The 22,601-nt window shown below is 41.1% G+C and overlaps 1 protein-coding gene across 1 annotated transcript; it reads left to right on the top strand.

The window, feature by feature from the left end:
- The first annotated feature begins 1,183 nt into the window (after positions 1 to 1,183).
- On the top strand, positions 1,184 to 22,295 carry LOC124250707 (ATP-dependent RNA helicase DDX19B). Its single transcript, XM_046682840.1, has 12 exons — positions 1,184 to 1,399; positions 9,185 to 9,233; positions 10,388 to 10,441; positions 11,181 to 11,316; positions 11,638 to 11,730; positions 14,887 to 14,989; positions 15,559 to 15,673; positions 17,359 to 17,536; positions 17,893 to 18,130; positions 18,674 to 18,836; positions 19,294 to 19,485; positions 19,919 to 22,295. Exons 1-12 carry the CDS (start codon positions 1,343 to 1,345, stop codon positions 19,978 to 19,980), a joined length of 1,440 nt encoding a protein of 479 aa, XP_046538796.1. The 5' UTR covers positions 1,184 to 1,342; the 3' UTR covers positions 19,981 to 22,295.
- Positions 22,296 to 22,601: the final 306 nt, after the last annotated feature.

Raw genomic sequence — 22,601 nt, 5'->3', positions numbered from 1 at the left:
CGGCTAATCTTCCTCCAAAAAAAAAAAAAAATTCCAGGGTTGCTTCTGACATGATGTAGGTCATGGCTTGCCTGGCTGTTTGCCTTTTTATTTGTGCACATCCTCACCTGTAGGATCCAAAAATAATCTTCCCCAAGTTAACCCCCTAAAGGGTGCAGGAGAAGAATCATGGCAAGTAAAGGATTGCCAGGAACTGCTTTACCCTTTCCCAAACATTTTCACTCATACTTTACAAGTAGAATCTCACATAGAGGCCACTATTGCTTCAAATTAACTTATTGTAGTGGAACATTGGCAAAGTGAGAGAAATGGGGATTCATTTTCTCAGGTTGCAGGAAAATGCCCAGCTTCTTTCTAGTGAAGGAACAAGGGGACAGAAGCTTATTTGATTCTAGTTAGGGGAGAGCAAATGTCACAATCTTTATTTTACCTCTTCTAAAAGCCCAAAATGTTTTTCCTTTTTTAAAATTCTCTTTTAAAAAGCACACAATCACACAACTCTTACATGGGATAGCTGGGATCCTAACCCAGGCACAGCTGACTCCACAAGTCATGCCAGATGGGGAGGGGTTCCCTGGGTGAACTCATTTGCTCATTAAGCTGCTCTGCATGGCCCTTTTCATCCACCTCCTACCAACTTCTTCATCCCTTGCTCTAGTCAATCCCCACGGGAACTCTGTTCAGCCGCACAAACCTGTTTGTCCTTTCTTGTGTCCGATCCTCTACCTGGAACGCATTTCCCCAGCACCTCCCTTGAGTATTTTTTCAAGGTGAAATTCCTGCAAGTGGTGTTGCCACACCGAACGGTGTTTGAGAGAGCTGATTCTCAACACCCTGGCCAACTCCTAGACATTTGAAATTACCAACCTGCAAAGTGAGAAGAAAGATCTGCTTGTTTTAGTCTCCAGTTTTGCGGCTTGCTGTAACGGTTTTGTGTTTCGATATACGTATTCAATCTATTCGAGCTTCTTTATGGCGCTATGCTGGGCGGGAATGTGGTTTTGCTCTTTGCAGAACCAGGTGACAGGAGCTTAGGCCTTTAAGGTAACTACATGCTTCAGTCTGCGGTTCTGGACGTGGGATAAGGATGAGCCACCAGGGGTGAGAGTAGGGTCTGAAGGAGACCGAAGCAACAGCCCGAAGGGGGCGAGGGGCTGCCTGGCTGGCGCGGCTCCGACGTCATTGCGGCGCGCCGCTTCCGGTCCCCAGCGCCGGGCCGGAGCGAATGTCTTCCCCCTCGGTGGGGCCGGTGCTGGGCTAGCCAAGACTCCCGGGAGCCCGCGATCGCACTGCGCCAGCCAGCGATTCCGCCGGCACCAGCGTCCCACTCGTGCCTGTGACCATGGCCACCGACTCGTGGGCCCTGGCAGTAGACGAACAGGAAGCGGCGGCTGAGTCGGTGAGTTGGTTTCAGCCGTTAAAGGATCAGGGGGTCAGTTCTGACTGGGGATCAGATCCCTGGGAAAGGACACTCTCTAGGTGGGTCAGGGCCGGATGGGGTGCGGGTGGGGATGGTGCCAGGATCCTGCCATGGCTTTGTTTACGCAGCGGCCTCCCAGGTTATCTAAGTGCAGGTGAGTGCTCCCATCGAAAATGAGTCCAGCCCCCTGCCTGTCTTCCTGGAATCAGGATTGATCATAGACTGAGTTCACCACCCTGGACTTGTAATCACCTTTGTAGGTGTCACTCTTCACCTCCGGTTTCTGAGCTTCTTGGGCTCAGGGACCATGGCTTACTGATATATGTGTGCTTCCTAAGCTTGCTGAGTGATAATGAATGATCCATTTAGTAGGCCCGACAGTTAGTAAATCCTGTCCTGATCAGCATAACTCGTTCTCGGCCTGACACACAGGAAGCAGGATATGTGTTAAATGTTACTCTGTAGAATTAATTTCTCTCGCCTAAACACTGTAAGTTTTGATGGTGCGTTGAGCCTACTTTTTTAATACTATGTGAATTCTTCGAGAACAAGAGCTTAGTCTTATTTTAATAACTTATAAATACCTTATATATGCACATAGTTTAAAGAGTCAAATAGTTTTAAAAGCTGGTTCCCACCAATTTTTACCTCCCCAGAGAAAACTATTTCTCTTGAAACTGATTTACAATATTGACCTCCTTGTTCCCTGAATAACGTACTTGTTTTGCTACTTCTTGAATTTTCTGTTTTAGGTATTTATTGATTTTGACTCTTTCCTCCATCCTCCTTTCCCCAACACAAAGGCACACCTTCCCATTCCCCATGTTTTCATTATAATTTTGGTTAGATCAGTATTCCATGTTTATATTAGTAACTCATGAATACTTTTACTTTCCTATAAAGCTTTCTTTTTCCTTGGAATTTACAATTGCCTTGTGTTTTTGCTTTGTGTTCTTTGTACTTATCACCAAGTCAACCCCAAGCTCTTTGCTAATTGTCTAAGTTTATCTCAGGATGTTCAAACACATCAAGTATTCTACCAATTCCATGTCTCCCAGATCTTTTAGCCTGCTTCGAACTGGACTAGTTGTTCCTGTGTTTAGAGCACAACTCATTTTGGAGGTCTGAGGTGAATGGGGCAAATTTCCCTTTGCCTTCATTCTGGGGATTCCCTCCTCTTCTCTTATATTGGTTTTTGTGAGGCAGATTGTCCCTGAGCTAAATCTGTGCCAGTCTTCCTCTATTTTGTATATGGGATGCCATGACATGCTTTGATGCGTGGTGTGTAGGTCTGCGCCTGAGATCCGAATCCACAAACCCCGGGCCGCAGAAGCAGAGTGTGCGAACTTAACTACTACACCACCAGGCCAGCTCCTCTTTTGTGCTGGATCCCCTCTTTTCTGGATCCCCTCTCTTCATCTTTCTGGATTTGGTGGAGCCATCCATCAGCTTTCTGGAGGTGTATAGGAAGTAAATTTTTTAAGGTACTGCATTTCTAAAATTAGCTTATTTTGTCCCATTATTTGGATAATAGTATGGCTGGGTGTAGAATCGTAGGTTGGAAATTATTTTACTGCCAAATTTTAAAGGCATTGTTCCATTGCCTTCTAGATTTATGTATTTGTTGTTGAGATGTCTGAGACCATTCTGATTCCTGATGTGATCTGTTTTTCCCTTTCTAAGCTTGGAGAATCTTCTGTTTGTCTCCAGTATTCAGAAAATTCATGGTGATGTGTGTTGGGATGGGTCTATTTTCATCCATTTTACAAGGCATTGGGTGGGTCCTTTTAATCTGGAAGACTCTTGTCCTTGAGTTACAGGAAATTTTCTTGACAAATTTCATTGTTGATTTCTTCCCCTTTGTTTTTTCTTCATTCTCTCTTTCCAGAACTCTTATTAGTTGAATGTTGGACCTCTTGTACTGGCCCTTTAATTTTTTTAAGTCAAGTTTATTGAGGTGTAATTTATATATAGTAAAATTCATCCTTGCTAGTGCTACAGTTCTGTGAATTTTGACAAAGGCATGCATTGTGCAGCCACCACCACGATCAACATATAGAACATTTCCACCACCCCAAAAGGTTCCCTCAAACTTTTTGCAGTCACTCCCTTCTTCTACCCTTCTCTGGCAGCTGTTGATTTGTTTTCTGTCACTATAGTTTTACCTTTTCCAAAATGTCATATAAATGGAATCATACAATGTGTAGCCTTTTGAAAAATCTGGCTTTTACTTAGCTTAAGGCATTTGGAATTCAACCATGTTGTTCTATGGATCTGTAGTTCCCTTTTATTGCTAAGGAGCATTCCATGTATGGATGTGCCACAGTTTGCTTAATCTTCTCTTGATCAATATGTGGGTATTTTCCAGTTTGGGGCAATTATGAATAAAGCAACTATGTATATTAGGATACAGATTACTGTATGGACTTAGGTTTGCGTTTCTCTTGGGATTTGCTGGGCTATATGTTAAGTGTATGTTTAACTTTAAGTTATATACCAAAGTGTTGTTCAAAGTGGCTGTACTATTTTGTATTCCCACCAGCAATGTATAAGAGCTCTGGGTGCTCTATGTCCTCATGAGCACAGCATGGCCAATTGTTTTTGCTTTTTTTTTTCCCTTGGTGAGGAAGATTGGTCCTGAGCCAACATCTGTTGCCAATCTTCCTCTTTTTGCTTGAGGACTATTGTTGATGAGCCAGTCTTCCTCTGCTTTGTGTGTGGGGTGCTGCCACAGTATGGCTTGATGAGCATTGTGCAGGTCTGTGTGTGGGATCTGAACCTATGAACCCCAGGCCGCTGAATTGGAGCATGCAATCTTAACCACTATGGCACTGGGCCAGCCCTTTTTTTCCATTCTTATAGGTGTATAGTGGTATCTCATTGTGATTTTAATTTACGTTTCCCTAATGACTAATGATGTTGAGAATTTTTCATGTGTTTCTTTGCCGTCAAATAACTTCTTTGAGGTGGCTTTTCAAATCTTTTGCCTGTTTTAAAAATCAGATTGTTTTCTTATTATTGAGTTGGGAGAGCTCTTTATGTATTCATGATACAAGTTCTTTATCAGATATGTGTATTGCATATATATTCTCTCAGACTGAAAATTGACTTTTTTAATTTTCTTCATAGTACTTTTCAAAAAGACATTTTCAATTTTGATTAATTCTAATTTGTCAATTTTTTCACAATTAGTTTTCGTGTTCTAAGAAATACACTTTACCCAAGGCCACAAAGCTTTTCACCTGTATTTTCTTCTAGAAGATTTATAGCCTTAAATTTACATTTGTGAGTATCATCCATTTTGTTAATTTTTTTATGTTGGAGGAAGTATGGATCATTGTCATCACAATCAATTTTAGAAAATTTTCATCACCCCAAAAAGAAACCCGTACCCATCAGCAGTTACCCCTTTTTCTCTCTAACCTCCCACCCTAGCTCCTTGCAATCACTAATCTACTTTCTCTCTCTAGATTTGCCTGTTCTGGACATTTTGTATAAATGGAATCATATAATATGTGATCTTTTGTGTCTGGCTTTTTTCACTTAACATAATGTTTTCTTTTCTTTTCTTTTTTTGTGCTGAGGAAGATTCACCCTGAGCTGACATCTGTGCTAATCTTCCTCTATTTTGTATGTGGGTCACCATCCCTTCTTGGCCTTTTGGCTAAGATCAAGTGTATGTGGGTCACCACTACAGCATAGCCACTGCCGAGTGGTGTAGGTCTGCACCCAGGAACTGAACTCCGGGCTGCTGGAGTGAAGCGAGCCAAACTTGACCAGTAGGCCATGGGGCCAGCCCAAGCATAATGTTTTCAAGGTTCATCCATGTTGCAGCATGAATCAGAATGTCGTTCCTTATTATTGCCAAATAGTATTCCATTGTATAGCTATACCACAGTTTATTTATCCATTCATCAATGTCTGTTGATGGACATTTGGATGGTTTTTACTTTTTGGCCATAATGAATAATGTTGCTATGATCATTCATGTACAAGTTTTTATGTGGATGTGTATTTCACTTCTCTTGGGTGTACATCTAGAAGTGGCATTGTTGGATTATATAGTAGATCTCTCTGTGTTTAAGTTTTGAGGAACTGCCAGACTATTTTCCAAAGCGCCTGCACCATTGTATCGTCTTTAAGATTATCATTTTCTCTGAGATTAGTATTATCTATGAAAGGCACTATTGTGTAGAGGTTAAGGCCTCAGACTTTGTAGCCAGACAGCTTTGGATTTGTATTCTGGGTCCCTCACTTACCTAGTTATAAGACCTTGGGCAAGTTGCTTAACTTTCTATGCCTAAGTTTCCACATCTGTAAAATGGGGATACTCATAGTACCTAACTCATTGAGTTATGAACATGCCCGATATAAGTGCTATATAAGAGACAGCTATTATTATTGTTAATGTTGTTATTATGTATAATTCAAAGTTTCTTTGCAGGAATCTTTTAAATTACTTGTTCATATTGTATGGATTAGTTGAATGTGGATAAGATTTGTGAATCTACGTAACCATGCACGGGTAAATTATAATGGATCACAGTATTCTAAAAGTGAACATCTGAGTAAAAATGCCTGTTACCCTCTTCCTTGTGGAACTCCCACTGAGGATCTTCACAGGCATTGCATGACGTAGGTGACTGTGACATATACAGTGGAAGGTTACTCTATTTTAAATATTCATGAAGCTTTATCTCTTATTCATTTTAGATAAGAAAATATTAGATTCTAATTATATTTATTTCCTCATTCCTCAGTGGCTCCTCTCTGTTCCCCTTTGTTCCATTGGAAATTTCAATTTAGAGGGGGGCAAAGGGATTAGAAAACTCTGATGAGGGGCCGGCCTGGTGGCGCAGCAGTTAAGTGAGCACGTTCCACTTCAGCGGCCTGGGATTCGCCAGTTCGGATCCCGGGTGTAGACATGGCACCGCTTGGCAAGCCATGCCGTGGTAGGTGTCCCACATATAAAGTAGAGGAAGATGGGCATGGATATTCTCTCAGGACCAGTCTTCCTCAGCAAAAAGAGGAGGATTGGCAGGAGTTAGCTCAGGGCTAATCTTCCTCAAAAAAAAACACAAAACTCTGATGAGTGAGCCTTTTAATCTCGTACTTCCTCGTTTTGCCTGAGGCAATTTCTATTGAGTATATTTCATTTACCATTAAATCTTCCTTCTGTCTTCAGAATCCTTTCTCAAAAACTTTGAATAAAATGCGATGTGTAACTGTATCATTTTCAATTATTTGATATATCTTAAAAACTAAAATATTAATTAAAGGCATTGAAAAATGTGGATATTATAATGTTAGTGTTTTTGCTTTTTTGCCTTTTGGATTTCAAAATGGTTTCCACTGAAATTGCAAGAGAAATTGGTTCCTGCTTTTTGGTCCAAATAAATAGAGCAAAGGAAGGTATGTGAACTAACTGCACTTTCAACCTAAGTTTCAGCGTGCAGTGCACTGACATTGCAGTGAGTAATACAAACTTCATTGTCCTGCTGCCTTTGCCTTATGGGCTTTGGGATCCTTATATCCTAGTACGAGCTAAGTATGTTTTTAGATTCTGCTGGAACCTTTCCAGCATTCTGATACCTTGTAATGGTAAAATACTACATCTATTGGTTTCATCTAATTGTTGCTACCAACTTTTCCTACACATTGCATTTTAGTTATTTTAACTATTTATTTATTGTTAACTTCAATTTGAACAATATATGAACAAAAGAATGGTTTGGGGCTGTCCCAGTGGTGCAGCGGTTGAGTTCACACATTTGCTTCGGTGGTCCAGGGTTCCCTGGTTTGGATCCCAGGTGTGGACATGGCACTGCTTGGCACGCCATGCTGTGGTAGGCGTCCCACATATAAAGTAGAGGAAGATGGGCACGGATGTTAGCTCAGGGCCAGTCTTCCTCAGCAAAATGAGGAGGATTGGCAGCAGTTAGCTCAGGGCTAATCTTCCTCAAAAAAGAAAAAGAATGGTTCGTCCTTTTATCATTGACTATTCAAATGTTTTACAGTAATGGATATTTCTAACTCACTTGTACCTTATTAACTCATTTATATTTCAGCCCTATCATTTATTTTAGGTAGCAGTTATCACCGTAGGAGTGAGTACTATTAACCTTACTCTTGTAAATATTGCCAATAAATCAATCTGTCTCCCTTTTCTTTAATCAGCCCTGAATAGTAGACTTAAGCTCGGTTCATTGGCAGGATGTGAAGGAGGAGTGCTTTAGTGGAGACTGAAATATGCTGAACATCTACTGTATATCATGCACTGTGCTGGTTGCTTCGTATTTGTTATCTTTTAGCGTGTTCCCTATCCTTCAGAATTAATGAAGGGTTGTTACTGCTTTATGATGATTTCCATTTTTGCTAGTTTCCTTTCTTGCCAGTCTCTCCAGTGCTTTCCCCACCACTTCCCCCTCCTCCCAACACCAAAGCAGACAGACACCAGAAACTCCCTTTTTAGTTTCCATAAATAGAAGTGAGGTTCCTCCATTCCCAACTAACCACCCATTAAAACAAACAATTTTTTCATTCTCCCCTCCCCTTTCTCCCTTCTTGGACTTAGAGGAACGACAGAAATGGACCTCAAGACATGAAGTACCTGTATAGATAGTCCTTTAAGAAATAGCCATTTGACTGTGGTGATTTTCATTCTTTTACCTTTGACTAGATGATGTCTTAAGCCCTACTTAATGTTTTATGATTAGGGGCCGGCCCGATGGCATAGTGGTTAAGTTTGTGTGCTCTGCTTCAGCGGCCCGGGGTTCACCGGTTTGGATCCTGGGCACAGACCTACACACCACTCATTAAGTAATGCTGTGGCTTAGAAGAACTAGAAGGACATACAATTAGGATATATAACTATGTACCGGGGCTTGGTGGAGAAAAAAAAATTTATGATTAGAGTACTTGCTTTGTGCTAGATCCAAAGGTCAATTAAAAATAAAAATATCCCCTGTCTTTAAGGTATTTTCTTTTTTTTCAGCTTTATTGAGGTATAATTGACAAATAAAAAGGTATTTTCATTCTAATAGGGGAGATAAGTCCTGCCAGGATATCTCTGATTTACAGTGTTTGATCAAGGTCCTAATAACTCTTTCTGTGAAATGTCTCTTTCCTCTGTCCCTTCCTTTCTATTCCCACTTCAGCCTGTTGGGTATTTTGATTACACAGTGTGCCACGATGCTGCACGTTGTTCCCAATGTAAAATATCAAACATCCAGCACAAGGCGACCTGAATGTGAGGCTGCATACCAGCATGCTGTGGTCCTGTGGCTCAAACATAATATCCTACAACATAATTGATTCCTACCTACAGATGTTTTTCATTGCTGTCCTCCCACCTCATTGTACTCGGTCTGAAGTATGACTGCATTTTCCAATCTCTTTAAATTTCCTCTTGTTTGGAAAGAGAACGAGAACTCAAATGGTAGTGTACAGAGAGAGTCTTTGTAATCAGGGCATTAAGCAAACTCACAAATTATTATTCTCTCTAGGGATTGTAATTAGGAAGTGTGGATTTTGAGCTGTTGTATAACCAACTTTTTTCTACTGCTGTATTTATGGGATATTTTGTTTATTCTCACTCAAACATTTAGTAAACAAAAGGAGCCCAGCAGTACAACCTAATGAAGAGATCTAATGAATAGGTCTTGATAGTGTTCATTTCTCCCCCAGCTTCATTGGGGAGCCTCTGTTGATTCAAAATCTTTTAAGTGATTTTCCTGACACTTCCCCCCCATATTCTCCATTTAGTTGAGCAACTTGCATCTGAAGGAAGAGAAAACCAAACCAGATGCCAACGGTGAGTAACTAAAAGCTAGTTTTAAAACAAATGTGATCTCCTTTAGAAGGTGTTTTGATGTAACAACTGTCTGGAAAAAGTTATATATGTGCCAGGAAGGGCTGGGAGATACTGGCAGTCATTTAATTTGGGAATCAACAAACTGAATTGTTTTGTTTTGTACTGTGCTTAATATAAGCATGAGGATGCCTAATTGGCTTATAAATTATTAAATTTATTACTAACTGTAAGAATATACTGCCAAAGATTGTTTTAAAATACGCCTCAATTCGAGATGAGATGAAGTATGAGCAACCTGAGAGTTAACCTACTGTAATCATTCTGAAATCACATCTACAAAAACCCTACATCCAGCCCGGTGGTGCAGCAGTTAAGTTCGCACATTCTGCTTCGGCGGCTCGGGGTTCACCAGTTCTGATCCCGGATGCGGACATGGCACCTCTTGTCAAGCCATGCTGTGGTAGGCGTCCCACATATAGGCAGAGGAAGACGGGCATGGATCTTAGCTCAGGGCCAGTCTTCCTCAGCAAAAAGAGGAGGATTGGCAGTAGATGTTAGGTCAGGGCTAATCTTCCTCAAAAACTAAACAATAAAAAAAAATTCTAAGATTTCTATTAAATTTTTGTTGATGTACTTAATATAGGGGGAAAACTGTAACATTTACCTCACTCTGAATTCACTTACAATCTTTTTCTCTATATTTTTACATAACTACAATATTGTTTGAATGTATGTTTCTATTAATCAACAGTTTATATATATAGACTCTAAATGGCATTATTGTGTTCATCTATTGATGAAATATGCTTTGCACAGATATTCCTCTGTTGAGCATTCGGGTGGTCTCTGATCATTGACTGCTGTACATCTTTCTATAACATTTGAGAAATATTGATGCTATGAGGGAAATTAACATTAGTTTTTGAGGTACAGTGAGAGGACATGGAATAGGAAAGAACTGAAATATAAGCAACAGTGTTTCATACGTTTGTTTTTATAGGAACAATAAAATTTTTTATCTGTGGCTTGGTTTCCTCATTTATTTTTTTGCTCCCCAGGCCTTTACATTTCTAGTGTCTCATAGAATTTGAATTGTCTCACCTGTTGGGTATGGGATGTGATTTTGAATGACAGCCACTTTGTGTCTGATAAAGGTGCTGTTGTCAAGACCAGTACTAATGCAGAGAAGACAGATGAAGAAGAGAAAGGTAACGCAGCCTTAGTTATACACATGAGGGTCTACAGTCTAAGAGAATGAATTGTTATTTTTACACCCTACTTAGCTTCACTTTGATGGGAGGCATAGTGCTCATAAAAGTTTAACATAGTCATTGGTGCAGGAATTCTAATTGTTTACATTTTGGAGAAATTTTACTTTAAACAACTGATGAACTTCAGGAGCAGCAGGAAATATTCCCTGAATGATTATCTTGTACAGGGCATTATAAAAGAAATTTTAATTTGCATCCCCATTGTCTAATAAAATTAAATTTAATGATACTTTGACACATTTAACATGAATAACAAGATGCAAACAGCTTATATGAAATCAAGATACAGACTTTGTTAATTTCTGTTTTTTTCATTGTTGTGATGTGTTAAGCTAATAATTTTATATTTATGTTGAGTTTATATTGAGTGCCAATTTGAGAATAAATATCTGGGTCTAGATAGGAGGAATAGATAACCTCAGGAAAGGAAGATTAGGAATAGAGTTCTGGAGAAAAATATGAGGCTCAAATGGAACGAGTATTATAACCTTTCCCTTTAATAAAACAAACTATTTTAATTAATTATATTTATAAATCAAAACTATGATATACCTTGAATTAGAAGTCCCAGTACAAATACATGTTATTGCTTAAAATACCCATGGCAACTGAATTCATATGAGCTCATGGTGGATTTCATGGACTTTTAAAAATTGTGCTGTCTTTTTCTGCACAGAGGACAGAGCTGCCCAGTCCTTACTCAACAAGCTGATCAGAAGCAACCTTGTCGATAACACAAACCAGGTGGAAGTGCTCCAACGGGATCCAAACTCCCCCCTCTACTCAGTGAAGTCCTTTGAGGAGCTTCGGCTGTGAGTATTAGTTTACTTCTGACTCTTCCCTTTGCGTTTAGATAGAAATCCTAGGACTGTTTTATATATTTTTTCATCACAGCAAAGCATTTTTAGCTAACACAAGTTTAATCTAAGAATTTAGCTGTGTTGGGTTGTTAAGTAAAATTCCCAGGCAATCTGAAAAAGCTGCACTCACATGCTGTGCTAAGTGTGGCACAATTTAAGTATTGTTAGTTTTAGATTGGTGTAAGAGCACTAAAAAAGAAAAAATCCCCCAGATATTTGGTTTTTTTCCTCAACCAAAGAGACTGTGACTTTGATCTTTAACTGTTTTTCTAGGAAACCACAGCTTCTCCAGGGAGTCTATGCCATGGGCTTCAACCGTCCATCCAAGATACAGGAGAACGCACTGCCTTTGATGCTTGCTGAGCCGTAGGTGTCCTGACACAACTCTATCCCATTCTTAATTTGCCATTTTCCAAACTATACTAGTAACACATGCTCATTTTAGAAAAGTTGGAAAACAATGAAAAATAAGAAAAAGAAATCATTTGTAATCGCCCTCCCCTCTACACTATTAATATTTGGAGTGGAGACTTGTAGACTTTTTTCTGTATAAACTTACTTATGTATACTTTTTTTTTAAATGGAACCATATAAAATGTTTAAGTGCTTAACTTAATTATATGATCATCTTTCTATGTTGGTAAGTATATATTTCTCATTCATATACAGCATGATTTCATTACGTGGATATATAAAATTTATTGTGTCAAATACAGTAGGCAAAAACCAAACAGTGTTCTGGGAGGCCAGAATAGTACAGTTATTAAGGTTGTTTTCTGATGTAGTGCTTCCCACACTTCCACAGACCTATGAATCTCATAGGAATTTATTAAAATGCAGATTCTGATTTTATAGGTCTGAGGCAGGGACTGAGGTTCACCATTTCTAATAAGCTTCCAGGTGATGCTGATGCTGCTGGTGTCAGACCACATTTTGAGTAACAGGAGTCTAGAGCACCAGGAACTTTTTATAAAAAGTGATCCCTACATTATATATGATTTTATAAAATTATATTGCATATAATCTTTCTTTTTTTTTTGAGGAAGATTAGCCCTGAGCTAACTGCTGCCAATCCTCCTCTTTTTGCTGAGGAAGACTGGCCCTGAGCTAACATCCGTGCCCATCTTCCTCTACTCTATATGTGGGACGCCTACCACAGCATGGCTTGCCAAGTGGTGCCATGTCCACACACGAGATCTGAACCAGCGAACCCCGGGCTGCCGAAGCAGAAAGTGTGCACTTAACCGCTGCGTCACCGGGCTGGCCCCACATATAATCTTAAATCCTGAAACTCCTTTTCCTATTTGTCTGAAAATGGATATTTTAGGTCTGTATTTTCTTAAAGTTTTCTTTGCTCTGTGTTATAATAGTGACATTTTTTTCAAGATGAATGTCTTTTTTTTTTTACTTGGCACTTTAAGCATACTTAAAGGTGACTAAATGGAATATTTATTAGATTATTTCATGTTAGTCGTTTGTATTTATGGATCTTGATGCTTTCGTAGATGCTCATTTTTGGACTGTTAATGTTAGAAGAGACTTGAGAGAATTATCTAGTATCTTTACTTTGTTAACATATATTCACTGAGTCCCTGATTTGTGACAGATACTGTTCTAGGCACTTGGATACATTAGTGAACAGAGCAGACAAAATTCCATGAGCCAGCCCTGATGGCCTAGTGGTTAAAGTTCAGCACGCTCTGCTTCAGCAGCTGGGGTTCGGTTCCCAGGCACAGAACTACACCACTCGTCCGTCAGTAGCCATGCTGTAGCAGTGGCTCACATAGAAGAACTAGAAGAACTTACAGCTATCCATAACTATGTACTGGGGCTTTGTGAGGGGAAGAAAATGGAGGAAGATGTTGGCATACATGTTAGCATAGGGCAAATCTTCCCCTGCAAAAAACAAAATTTCCTGCTCCCACAGGGCTTACATTCTAGTTTAGCGCACAATTTGTTTTTATTAAAAATAAATAAAGTATATATTATGTTAAAAGGTGGTTTATTGTAAATGTAACTAATGCCACTGAATTGTACACTTTAAAAATGGCAAATTTTACATTGTATCTCTTATCACACTTTCTAAAAATTAATAATGTAATATACAAAAAATATTGACTTGGACATTCTAAATGGGTGAATTATGTAGTATATGAATTATATCTCAATAAAGTTGTTTTTTAAAAAAGTGATAGAGGCCTGCCTGGTGGTGCAGCGGTTAAATTCTCATGTTCCACTTCGGCGGCCCAGGGTTCGCCAGTTTGGATCCCGGGTGCAGACATGGCACCACTTGGCAAGCCATGCTGTGGTAGGCGTCCCACATATAAAGTAGAGGAAGATGGGCACGGATGTTAGCTCAGGGCCAGTCTTCCTCAGCAAAAAGAGGAGGATTGGCAGCAGTTAGCTCAGGGCTAATCTTCCTCAAAAAAATAAATAAATAAATAAAAAGGTGATAAGTGCTAAGGAGAAAAATAAATGGAGCATGATAGGAGAGATTGGGAATACCAAGGACATGATTGCAATTTTACCCCCATCATTTTATTATGAACATTTTCAAACATCCAGCACCATTGAAAGGATTTTATAGTGAACATTCATATGCCCACCACCTAACATTTTACTATACTTTATTACATATGTATCCACCAGTACATCTTGTTTTTTAAGGCATTTCAAAGTAGGTTGCAATTTTATTTATTTTTTATTTATTTATTTATCTTGTGAGGAAGATTGGCCATGAGCTAACATCTGTGCCAGTCTTCCTCTATTGTGTATGTGGGATGCCGCCACAGCATGGCTTGATGAGTTGTGTGCAGGTGTGCACCTGGGATCTGAACCCATGAACCCTGGGCCTCCGAAGCGGGGCGCACGAACTTAACTACTATGCCACTGGGCCTGCAGGTTGCAATTTTAAATCAACTGGTTAGGCTAAGATCTCATCAAGTAGATGATATCTGAGCAAAAACTTGAAGGAGAGGAGAGAGTTGACATGCTGTCATTTGGGGACAACTGTCCCAGGCAAAGTACAGCTGGGGCACATGCCCTAGGATGAGAGCATGGCTGGCATGTTTTCAGAGCAGCACTGGAACGGCTGTGGTGGAGTGAAGTGAATAAGGGAGAGGGTAGTAGCCGATGAGAGCAGAGAGATAATGGGGAGCCAGATCAGATGAGACCTTGTAGGGTATTATAAGGATTTTAACTTTTACTCTGAATGAAATCAGGAGTGATTAGAAGGTTTTTAAACAGAGGAGTGCCATGAGCTGACTCACATTTTAAAAGAATCACTGGCTACTGTGTTGAGAATAGATAAAAGATAAGGAGGGCTTCAAATCCTACCATAAAATCTCTCTGTCTGCTCTGTATTTGTGAAGCTAGCATATGTAACTCTGCTACACAATCCAAGGCTGCCTTCTGTAAATTAATTTTGAATGCTCATTCTTTAATTAAGCTTTATACTTAATTTTTATTCACTGAAAGGATACTTAAGATCTAAGCTCCTAAACAGTTTGTTTTCTTGTGCAGCCCACAGAACTTAATTGCCCAGTCTCAGTCTGGTACTGGCAAAACAGCTGCCTTTGTCTTGGCCATGCTCAGCCAAGTGGAACCTGCAAATAGATACCCCCAGGTAAGGGCTTGGTGAATTTGGGTTTTCTGCTAATGCGTAGCTAGAAGGGAAATGCCATTGGATGGATTAAAAGCCAAGCTATGTATTACTCTTTACATAAACTAGAAACCCTTAAGTTGAGCACAAACAACATGGCTGATCTTCCAGTAACAACAAAAATACTGCTCCCCTTTCCATAGTTTGCCAGTTCTGGGATACTGCTGATATAGTTGGCTCCTTTACTTGCAAGAAAAACCTCCTTCGTACAACTATATAATCCATTAGAAAGTTCAGAGAACTTTTAAGTGAAAAGGAAGCTAATCTCCAATTAGAATTTCAGGTCCTTGCTCACACGTGGGTTTTGGTAATCCAATGGCCAATGGCTGTTTTCAAGTGTCTTCACCTAGCCAGAGTGCTGACCTCTAAGAATTCTAGCTTATGACTCTGCAACTTAAAGAATCAAATGGTGTGTACTTTATATACTCTTTCCTTCAGCCTCAGCTGGGGGAATAACTGAATCTTAACGGTAATTCTCCATTAAAAAAGAGCTATTGTCTTGAATTCTCACTCTGCACCCTTTTCTCTTCCAGTGTCTTTGCCTCTCCCCAACTTATGAGCTCGCCCTTCAAACGGGAAAAGTGATTGAGCAGATGGGCAAATTTTACCCTGAACTGAAGCTAGCTTATGCTGTTCGAGGCAATAAATGTGAGTATGAGTATGTGATCCGAATTCATTAAGCTGGTAACTTCTATTCTGAAAAATTTCAAAACATATGCAGTTGAAATAATACAGTGAACATGTGTGCCCCCCCATTTGGATTTGCAAACTTAACATTTTGCCATATTTGCTTTATCTGTATGCATTTGTGTATTTTTGGTGAACCATTTGAAAGTAAATTTCAGACACTGTGGCTCTTTATTCCTAAATACTTTACCATGCATTTCATAGGAAGGACATTCTTCAGCATACCCACAATACCCTATCATAACCAAAAAAATTAACAGATTCTCTAATAACTAACATTTACTCCATTTTCATTTTTCCCCAGTTGTCCCAAAAGTGTATCTTTATGGCTGTTTTGTTTTTGAACCAAAATTGAGTCAGTGTGTATGCACTGCATTTGGTTGTATCTCTTAAGCTTTTTTTAATCTGGAAGAGTCTCCTTACATTCTCCCCCACCTCATTACATTTGACTATTTGAACAGACTAGACTAGTTGCTTATAAAATGTTCCAAATTCTGGATTTCTTTAATTGCCTAATTTCTTTTTAATGTCATTAGAAGAACAAAAATGTTCTAGAATGGTCATGGCGATTAACTCTAGGAGCTTATTTTTATTATTCTTTTTTCTCTATTCATCTTTTCTACTTTCATTTGTTTTACAACAAACTAACGATATTTAAAATTTGTTGGAAGTTTGGTTAAGTTCTGTGGATCTTTAACATAAACCTGTGACTTTATGACTTGCAGAAATCCACTCTGCGCACAATGTCCTAATGCCAACTTGAGGTTAGTTCTGAAGAAAAAAGTAAATAATAAAACTTAATGGAAAATGATCATAAGACATTTAAAATATTATAATTTGGATTTGCATTAGAATGGCAGAGGATTTTGAATAATTTTTTTATGAGGGGTAATCATTGGTTTGTTAAGTAAGAAGCAGCATTTGTTAGCTTTGAATTGACTCAAATTCACATTTGGGCAAAACTTTGGCTGTGACCAGAAGGGACTTGTGTGTGTCTGGTCAAGGTTGTAATTAAGGACTAAAAATTGAATCAATAGGTACCAACTAATTCAAACTTAAAAGCCAAATTCTCAATTTCAGACTGCACAGGGCCAAGAACATGTCATGGTCGGCCAGACCTAGTCTTGGGAAATACTTTATCGAAGAGAGACAGTCTGTGTTTCTTTGAGAAGACAAAACCTTTCAAAATGAATCCTATTTGCTGACCTGGGCAGGGGTCACGTAAAGGCAACTGACTTGTGTGATGTAGATACTGGGATAGCTGAGGAGGATAATGCACTGGAGCGAGAACTTAGAAAAAAGTCTACTTGTGAGGAAATGCAATCCTGGTCTGGGGGAATGATCTTGAAAGAGAAGAAGTAAAAATAACAGATCCTTAAAAGAGAATTGGATGATTAAAGATTATGAAAAAGAATACCGCTGAAGAGGTTTTCATCTTATTGTTTATATCCTTACTATATCTTTTCAACATTATGTTTTTTTGTGTTTCTCCATTAAAGACTGTAGTGATATCCTAACCGTTCCTTAAAATATTAATGCAAACAACAAAACAATTGCATTAAAATACATCATAGCTTTAGAATTTTTCAGAGAGGAAATCTGGCTTTGCCATGGGGATACCCATGGAAAACATCTTGTCTCCACAGTGGAAAGAGGTCAAAAGGTCAGTGAGCACATTGTCATTGGCACCCCTGGGACCGTTCTGGACTGGTGCTCCAAGCTCAAGTTCATTGACCCCAAGAAGATCAAAGTGTTCGTTCTGGATGAGGCTGACGTGATGATAGCTACTCAGGGCCACCAAGATCAGAGCATCCGCATCCAGAGGTAGGAACACTGAGGCAGGAGGAACTTCTCGGCCTCCTGATCTGCAATATCTTCTCCTTTTACTGCAAATTCCTCTTCTTGCCCCTACCAGCTTCTTTACAACTTCCAGAATCATTTGTTTGATGGGCCATTTCCATGTCAGCACTGACCATCATACTCCCAGCTGGGTTGAGGAAGGAGACTCAAGGACTTTAACACTACCCCTGCCCCTGTGCTATGTCTGCTCCTGCCTCCTCCCTGTAATTCTCCTCCTCCCATTTGCCCCCTTCCTGGGGATATAGACCATCCAAGCCTAAGGAGGCTGTGCTTCAGTTCCTTCCAGTGAACACTCGGGGTCATCCAGCATTCCCTTGCAGGATGCTGCCCAGAAACTGCCAGATGCTGCTTTTCTCTGCCACCTTTGAAGACTCTGTGTGGAAATTTGCCCAGAAAGTGGTCCCAGATCCTAACATTATCAAACTGAAGCGTGAGGAGGAGACGCTGGACACCATCAAGCAGTATTACGTCCTTTGCAATAACAGAGATGAGAAATTCCAGGCCTTGTGTAACCTCTACGGGGCCATCACCATTGCTCAAGCCATGATCTTCTGCCATGTGAGTAGCAGCAGCAGCTGCAGGCCTGCTGGGAGAGGAGCTCCCCTGGAGGGTGTTGCCCTATCCCCTCCCTGTCAGCCAGCTCCCCCTTAACTCCGAGGAGGACCAGGTTCCCTCTGTGTGACGATAAGGAAAATGATGAATCACCTCCACCTGCCCCAGGGCATATGCTCCTCAGATTGTAATGAGTTATAAAGGCAAGACTGAAGAACTGAACCTTCTCTGAACCCACTTCTTAGAGATAACTTGGAAAACTCCAGATAACATCCAATGAAATAATTTTAAAACATTAAGAATATAGACTATTTAGGAATGAAGACCTTTGGCTCAAACTACACTCTTCCTAGGTGAACACTAAGATCATTTAAGTAATTTGTCCAAAAAAAATAATGTGGCTAAAATTCTGTTTGAGAAATTGGTAACCTGCTGACTGAACTCAGCAGGACTTTCATGTATTTTAATGGCAACAAGCCTCTTTTTCGCAGGTATCTTTGTTTTTTCTTTTACAAGTAGCTTCATTTAAAACAATTCTTTTCACTCTAGACCCGCAAAACAGCTAGTTGGCTGGCAGCAGAGCTCTCAAAAGAAGGCCACCAGGTGGCCCTGCTGAGTGGTGAAATGATGGTGGAGCAGAGGGCTGCAGTGATTGAGCGCTTCCGAGAGGGCAAAGAGAAGGTTCTGGTGACCACCAACGTGTGTGCCCGCGGTGAGCAGAGAACGTGTCCTGGTCTGCCGGGCTCCGGGTAGCAGGAGAAACCCTTGGATATGGGAAGCTCAGATGGTTTGGGGGAGGACGGGTGAGGGGTGACATTCTTTTCTGGGAGACACTGGACTCCCTCAGCAGATAAGAACTTTCACAGAAGCCAGGAGTCCCGACGTGGTGGAAGGAAACAGAGGCATCTGCCTGGTTTAGAAGGGCGCCTGCTCCTCTTGGGGCACCCTCTCCAGATCCTTATCTAGCAGAGGCTCTCTTACTGATTGCATAATTTGGTTAGGTCCTGCCAGAGTTCTTTCTTTCCTCTGGGTTCTGCCTTGTTCCCAAATCCCGGAGCTGGCCCCTCCCAGAGCCCTCCTCCCACCCAGAGTTGGTATACATGGCTTGACTCTGGGTGACAATGATTTTGTCTCCTGTGCTTACTCCTCTGCAACTCTCCTTCACACAGGTATTGATGTTGAACAGGTGTCTGTTGTCATCAACTTTGACCTTCCTGTGGACAAGGATGGGAACCCGGACAACGAGACCTACCTGCACCGGATTGGGCGCACTGGCCGCTTTGGCAAGAGGGGCCTGGCGGTGAACATGGTTGACAGCAAGCACAGCATGAACATCCTGAACAGGATCCAGGAGCATTTTAGTGAGTCCCTGGGAGTGTCTCCTGCCGGGGCCCTGTCCTTACAGGGGCAAGTCCAAGGGGCAGGGGGAAGGGTGGGTTTTCATGTGGCCCCGAGAGAGGCCTGTGTCCCTATCCACATTCCCCTCCTTTCCTCCACCATGGACATTCTCAAAGAGCACACCTGGAGAGATCAGGGCTCAGGGACTCGAATGACAATTGCCCCTTGGCCAGCTGAGCAGCCTGGGCTCTGACTGTGCCATCAGTGTCCCTTGCTCAGGCACTGGAAGCCTTTGGAGTTAAATGAAGGATGGCTGTGGCCGGAGGCAGGGCACGTCCCTAGGTGGGGCAGAGACCTGTGAGTTTCTTCTCTCCCTGCTGTGCTGTCCCTTTCCTAACTGTCTCTTCATGGTAGCCCCATGTTGATCTCTCTTTGAATTCTCTTTTTTCCCCCCAGATAAGAAAATAGAAAGACTGGACACAGATGATTTGGATGAAATTGAGAAAATAGCCAACTGAGAAGCTCCACCAGTCACTGGTGCCTGCCCTGGGCACTCCCCCGGCACGGGAGACTAGTGCTTTCCTGACACAGGCCTCGACAGTCACCACAAAGACGAAGGCACGAGTGGAGAGAAACTACCTACCTCATTTTAAATTACGTTTGGACTTGACAAAAATTGTGCAAATGATGGGGGAAGGTAGAAAAAAATTGTTTACACGACTTCTGAAGATTAGGTGTGAATACACAGAAATTTACCTTTTGGAAATTCCGTCTTTTTTTTTTTTCTTGGCCAGTGTTTTCCCCATCATTACACTAATCTAGATGATGTGACTAAATCACTTGCTCAGGATCCTTTGTGTCAGCCCTTGCCTGTTCTCTGGCCAGGAGTGTTTGGGCCAGCCTCCAGCCCTTGTGGAAGTGACAGAATAGAGGTAAGGAGAGAACACAGAGAGAGAGAGGCCCCAAGTAGGATAGGTATGTAAGCCAGCTGTTGTGTTTGGAGTATGGTGTGAGGCAGCAGAGGCCTGTAAGCTGCTGCTTTGGATTTGGGGTGTGACCACTCATCTGAGTGTTGTTAGCCCCCTCTGTCCTGATCTCACAGCAGGAAGGGATTTGCTAAGCTTGGACCAAAATGCCAACTGGGACCTTTGATGTATGCAGGTTTGTGTTGCAGGACTGTGATCTGTTCTTCTCATTAGGTGCAATCGGTGTATAGTGCACAGCTGATTACTGGTGTGTCCCTTGCTTGTGCTTGAGCAAGTCCTGTGGAGAAGTCATCATGGAGAATTAGTGGTGGCCCTAGCTTGCCACAAAACCTGATCTCATAGGCACTTGCAGCATTTTTTTACATCCCTAACATTGCCTTGACCCCTTAGTAGCCGCAAGCAAATAAAAGGTGATCTGAAGTTTGGATCCTCAGTGAAAATTGTGGTTTCAAGTCTCTAATGGTCACCCTCAAGGCAGCTCCAGAAGTGACCAGCAGTAGTCACAACTCCTTGCTTTGTCTCCAGATCCCAGAAGGCAAGTTTTGTCAGAGCAAGTTTTTCAGTGCTTGGAATACAAACAGGTGCAACTAAGGGACTAGATGGACTACAGCCATTCATCTATTGAAGGCAAGAGTGATTGCCAAGGCCTTTGCTCCATCCTTACTTGGTATCTGTGTGTAGGACAGTCAGAGCAAATGATAGGAATGGACACTTCCTTATACCTGCCCAAAGCCATTGGTACCCAGAGTGACAGAGCAAAAATGAGATGAAGCCAAGTTGCAAGAGCAATATGAAACCCCAGCCAAAAGGAGTCCTCTTCAGCTCTTTGACCTTGATACAGAGTGGCCACTTTATCTAGGACCAGGCCTGGAAGAGGGATTTTCTGTGATGAGAACTATTCCAGTCCCAGACCTTCCTTGTAGGCGTTTCTGTTTTAGGGCTGGATCTGTCTCTTGGGAACGGAAGGGGCCAATGCCAGCCTCCAGGTGATTTCCTTTCTCTGACATTACAGATCCTGCAGAGAGACCAACCGACTGCCAATCCTGCCACATTCCCCTGTGGGCACTTGACTGTGTAGTCTTCTCTATGCTTCCGACCTACCTTGGGAGTCTTATAAGAAGAAAAAAATTTAATGCCTCCCCTCCCTGAAAGTCCTGTGGACCAACCCTGAAATAACTAAAAACAAAGGCAATAATTAAAGGAGTATAGACTACTCACAAGGCTGCAGCCTGACTACACCATACCTTCTCACAACATATATAACCTATCTACTGAGTAGCTGTAAATCTGAGCAGGAAAATGAGAAGGGATGTGCTCCAGACTCGTCAATAGGAGGAGTAAATGGGTATCTGGTAGAAATCCAGATCAACAGTTCTTATCTGGGGTCTTGGACCCCTAAGAATGGATGGGTTTCATGGGAGGCTATGAAGTATATGTAGTATTTTGAGTTTAAATGCATTTTCCTGGGGAGAGACTTCCAAGAGTGTCTTTTAAAAAGGTAAGACTCACTGCTATGGATGGCTCTGGAATGTCACCCCAGTGTTACTGCAGTCCATATTCCTTCACAGTCCATATTCATTCCTGCCAGTGCTTGGTTGCCAGGGCTCAATGATCCACAGCTGCCTCTGGGACCCTGTGCTGTCTTGAGACATCAGTGATGTAAAAATGTATTGAGCCTTTTGGTAAGCATCAGTCCCCAGAGCTTCTTTTACTGTTTTTAGTAAGTTCCTATGTATGGAATGATAAAGTATGCCCTAGAACAGAGAAACTCACTTGAGAAAAGGAGATTTTGGTCCAATGGAAGATTGTAGATATGTTCATTATCCATAAAAAACAGATTTTATTGGTTTTTTTTTGAGTGTCATTCATTGGCTGTATGCATAACGACTAATCAATTGTTGATGTACTCTTTATTGATGTTAATTGAACTTATGAAGGGTTCATGTTACTAAGACATCATTATGAGTATAAGAAGAAAACAGCAGCATGTTTTTGGTTGTTGGTATTAGTAATCATACATAAGTGAAGATTCACGTATTATTCCATAGGCTAGTCATCACCTGATACTACTATTCCATTTCAGAGTTGATTGACACTGCTCCAACATGAGCAGTTGGGATGTCTCCATACGCCAAGGGCCCTAGTCAGTTGCC

The sequence above is a fragment of the Equus quagga genome, chromosome 13 (assembly GCF_021613505.1).
Source record: "Equus quagga isolate Etosha38 chromosome 13, UCLA_HA_Equagga_1.0, whole genome shotgun sequence".
Lineage (NCBI taxonomy): Eukaryota > Metazoa > Chordata > Mammalia > Perissodactyla > Equidae > Equus > Equus quagga.
Note: the sequence above shows the minus strand (reverse complement) of the source record. Positions and strands in the feature narration are given on the sequence as shown.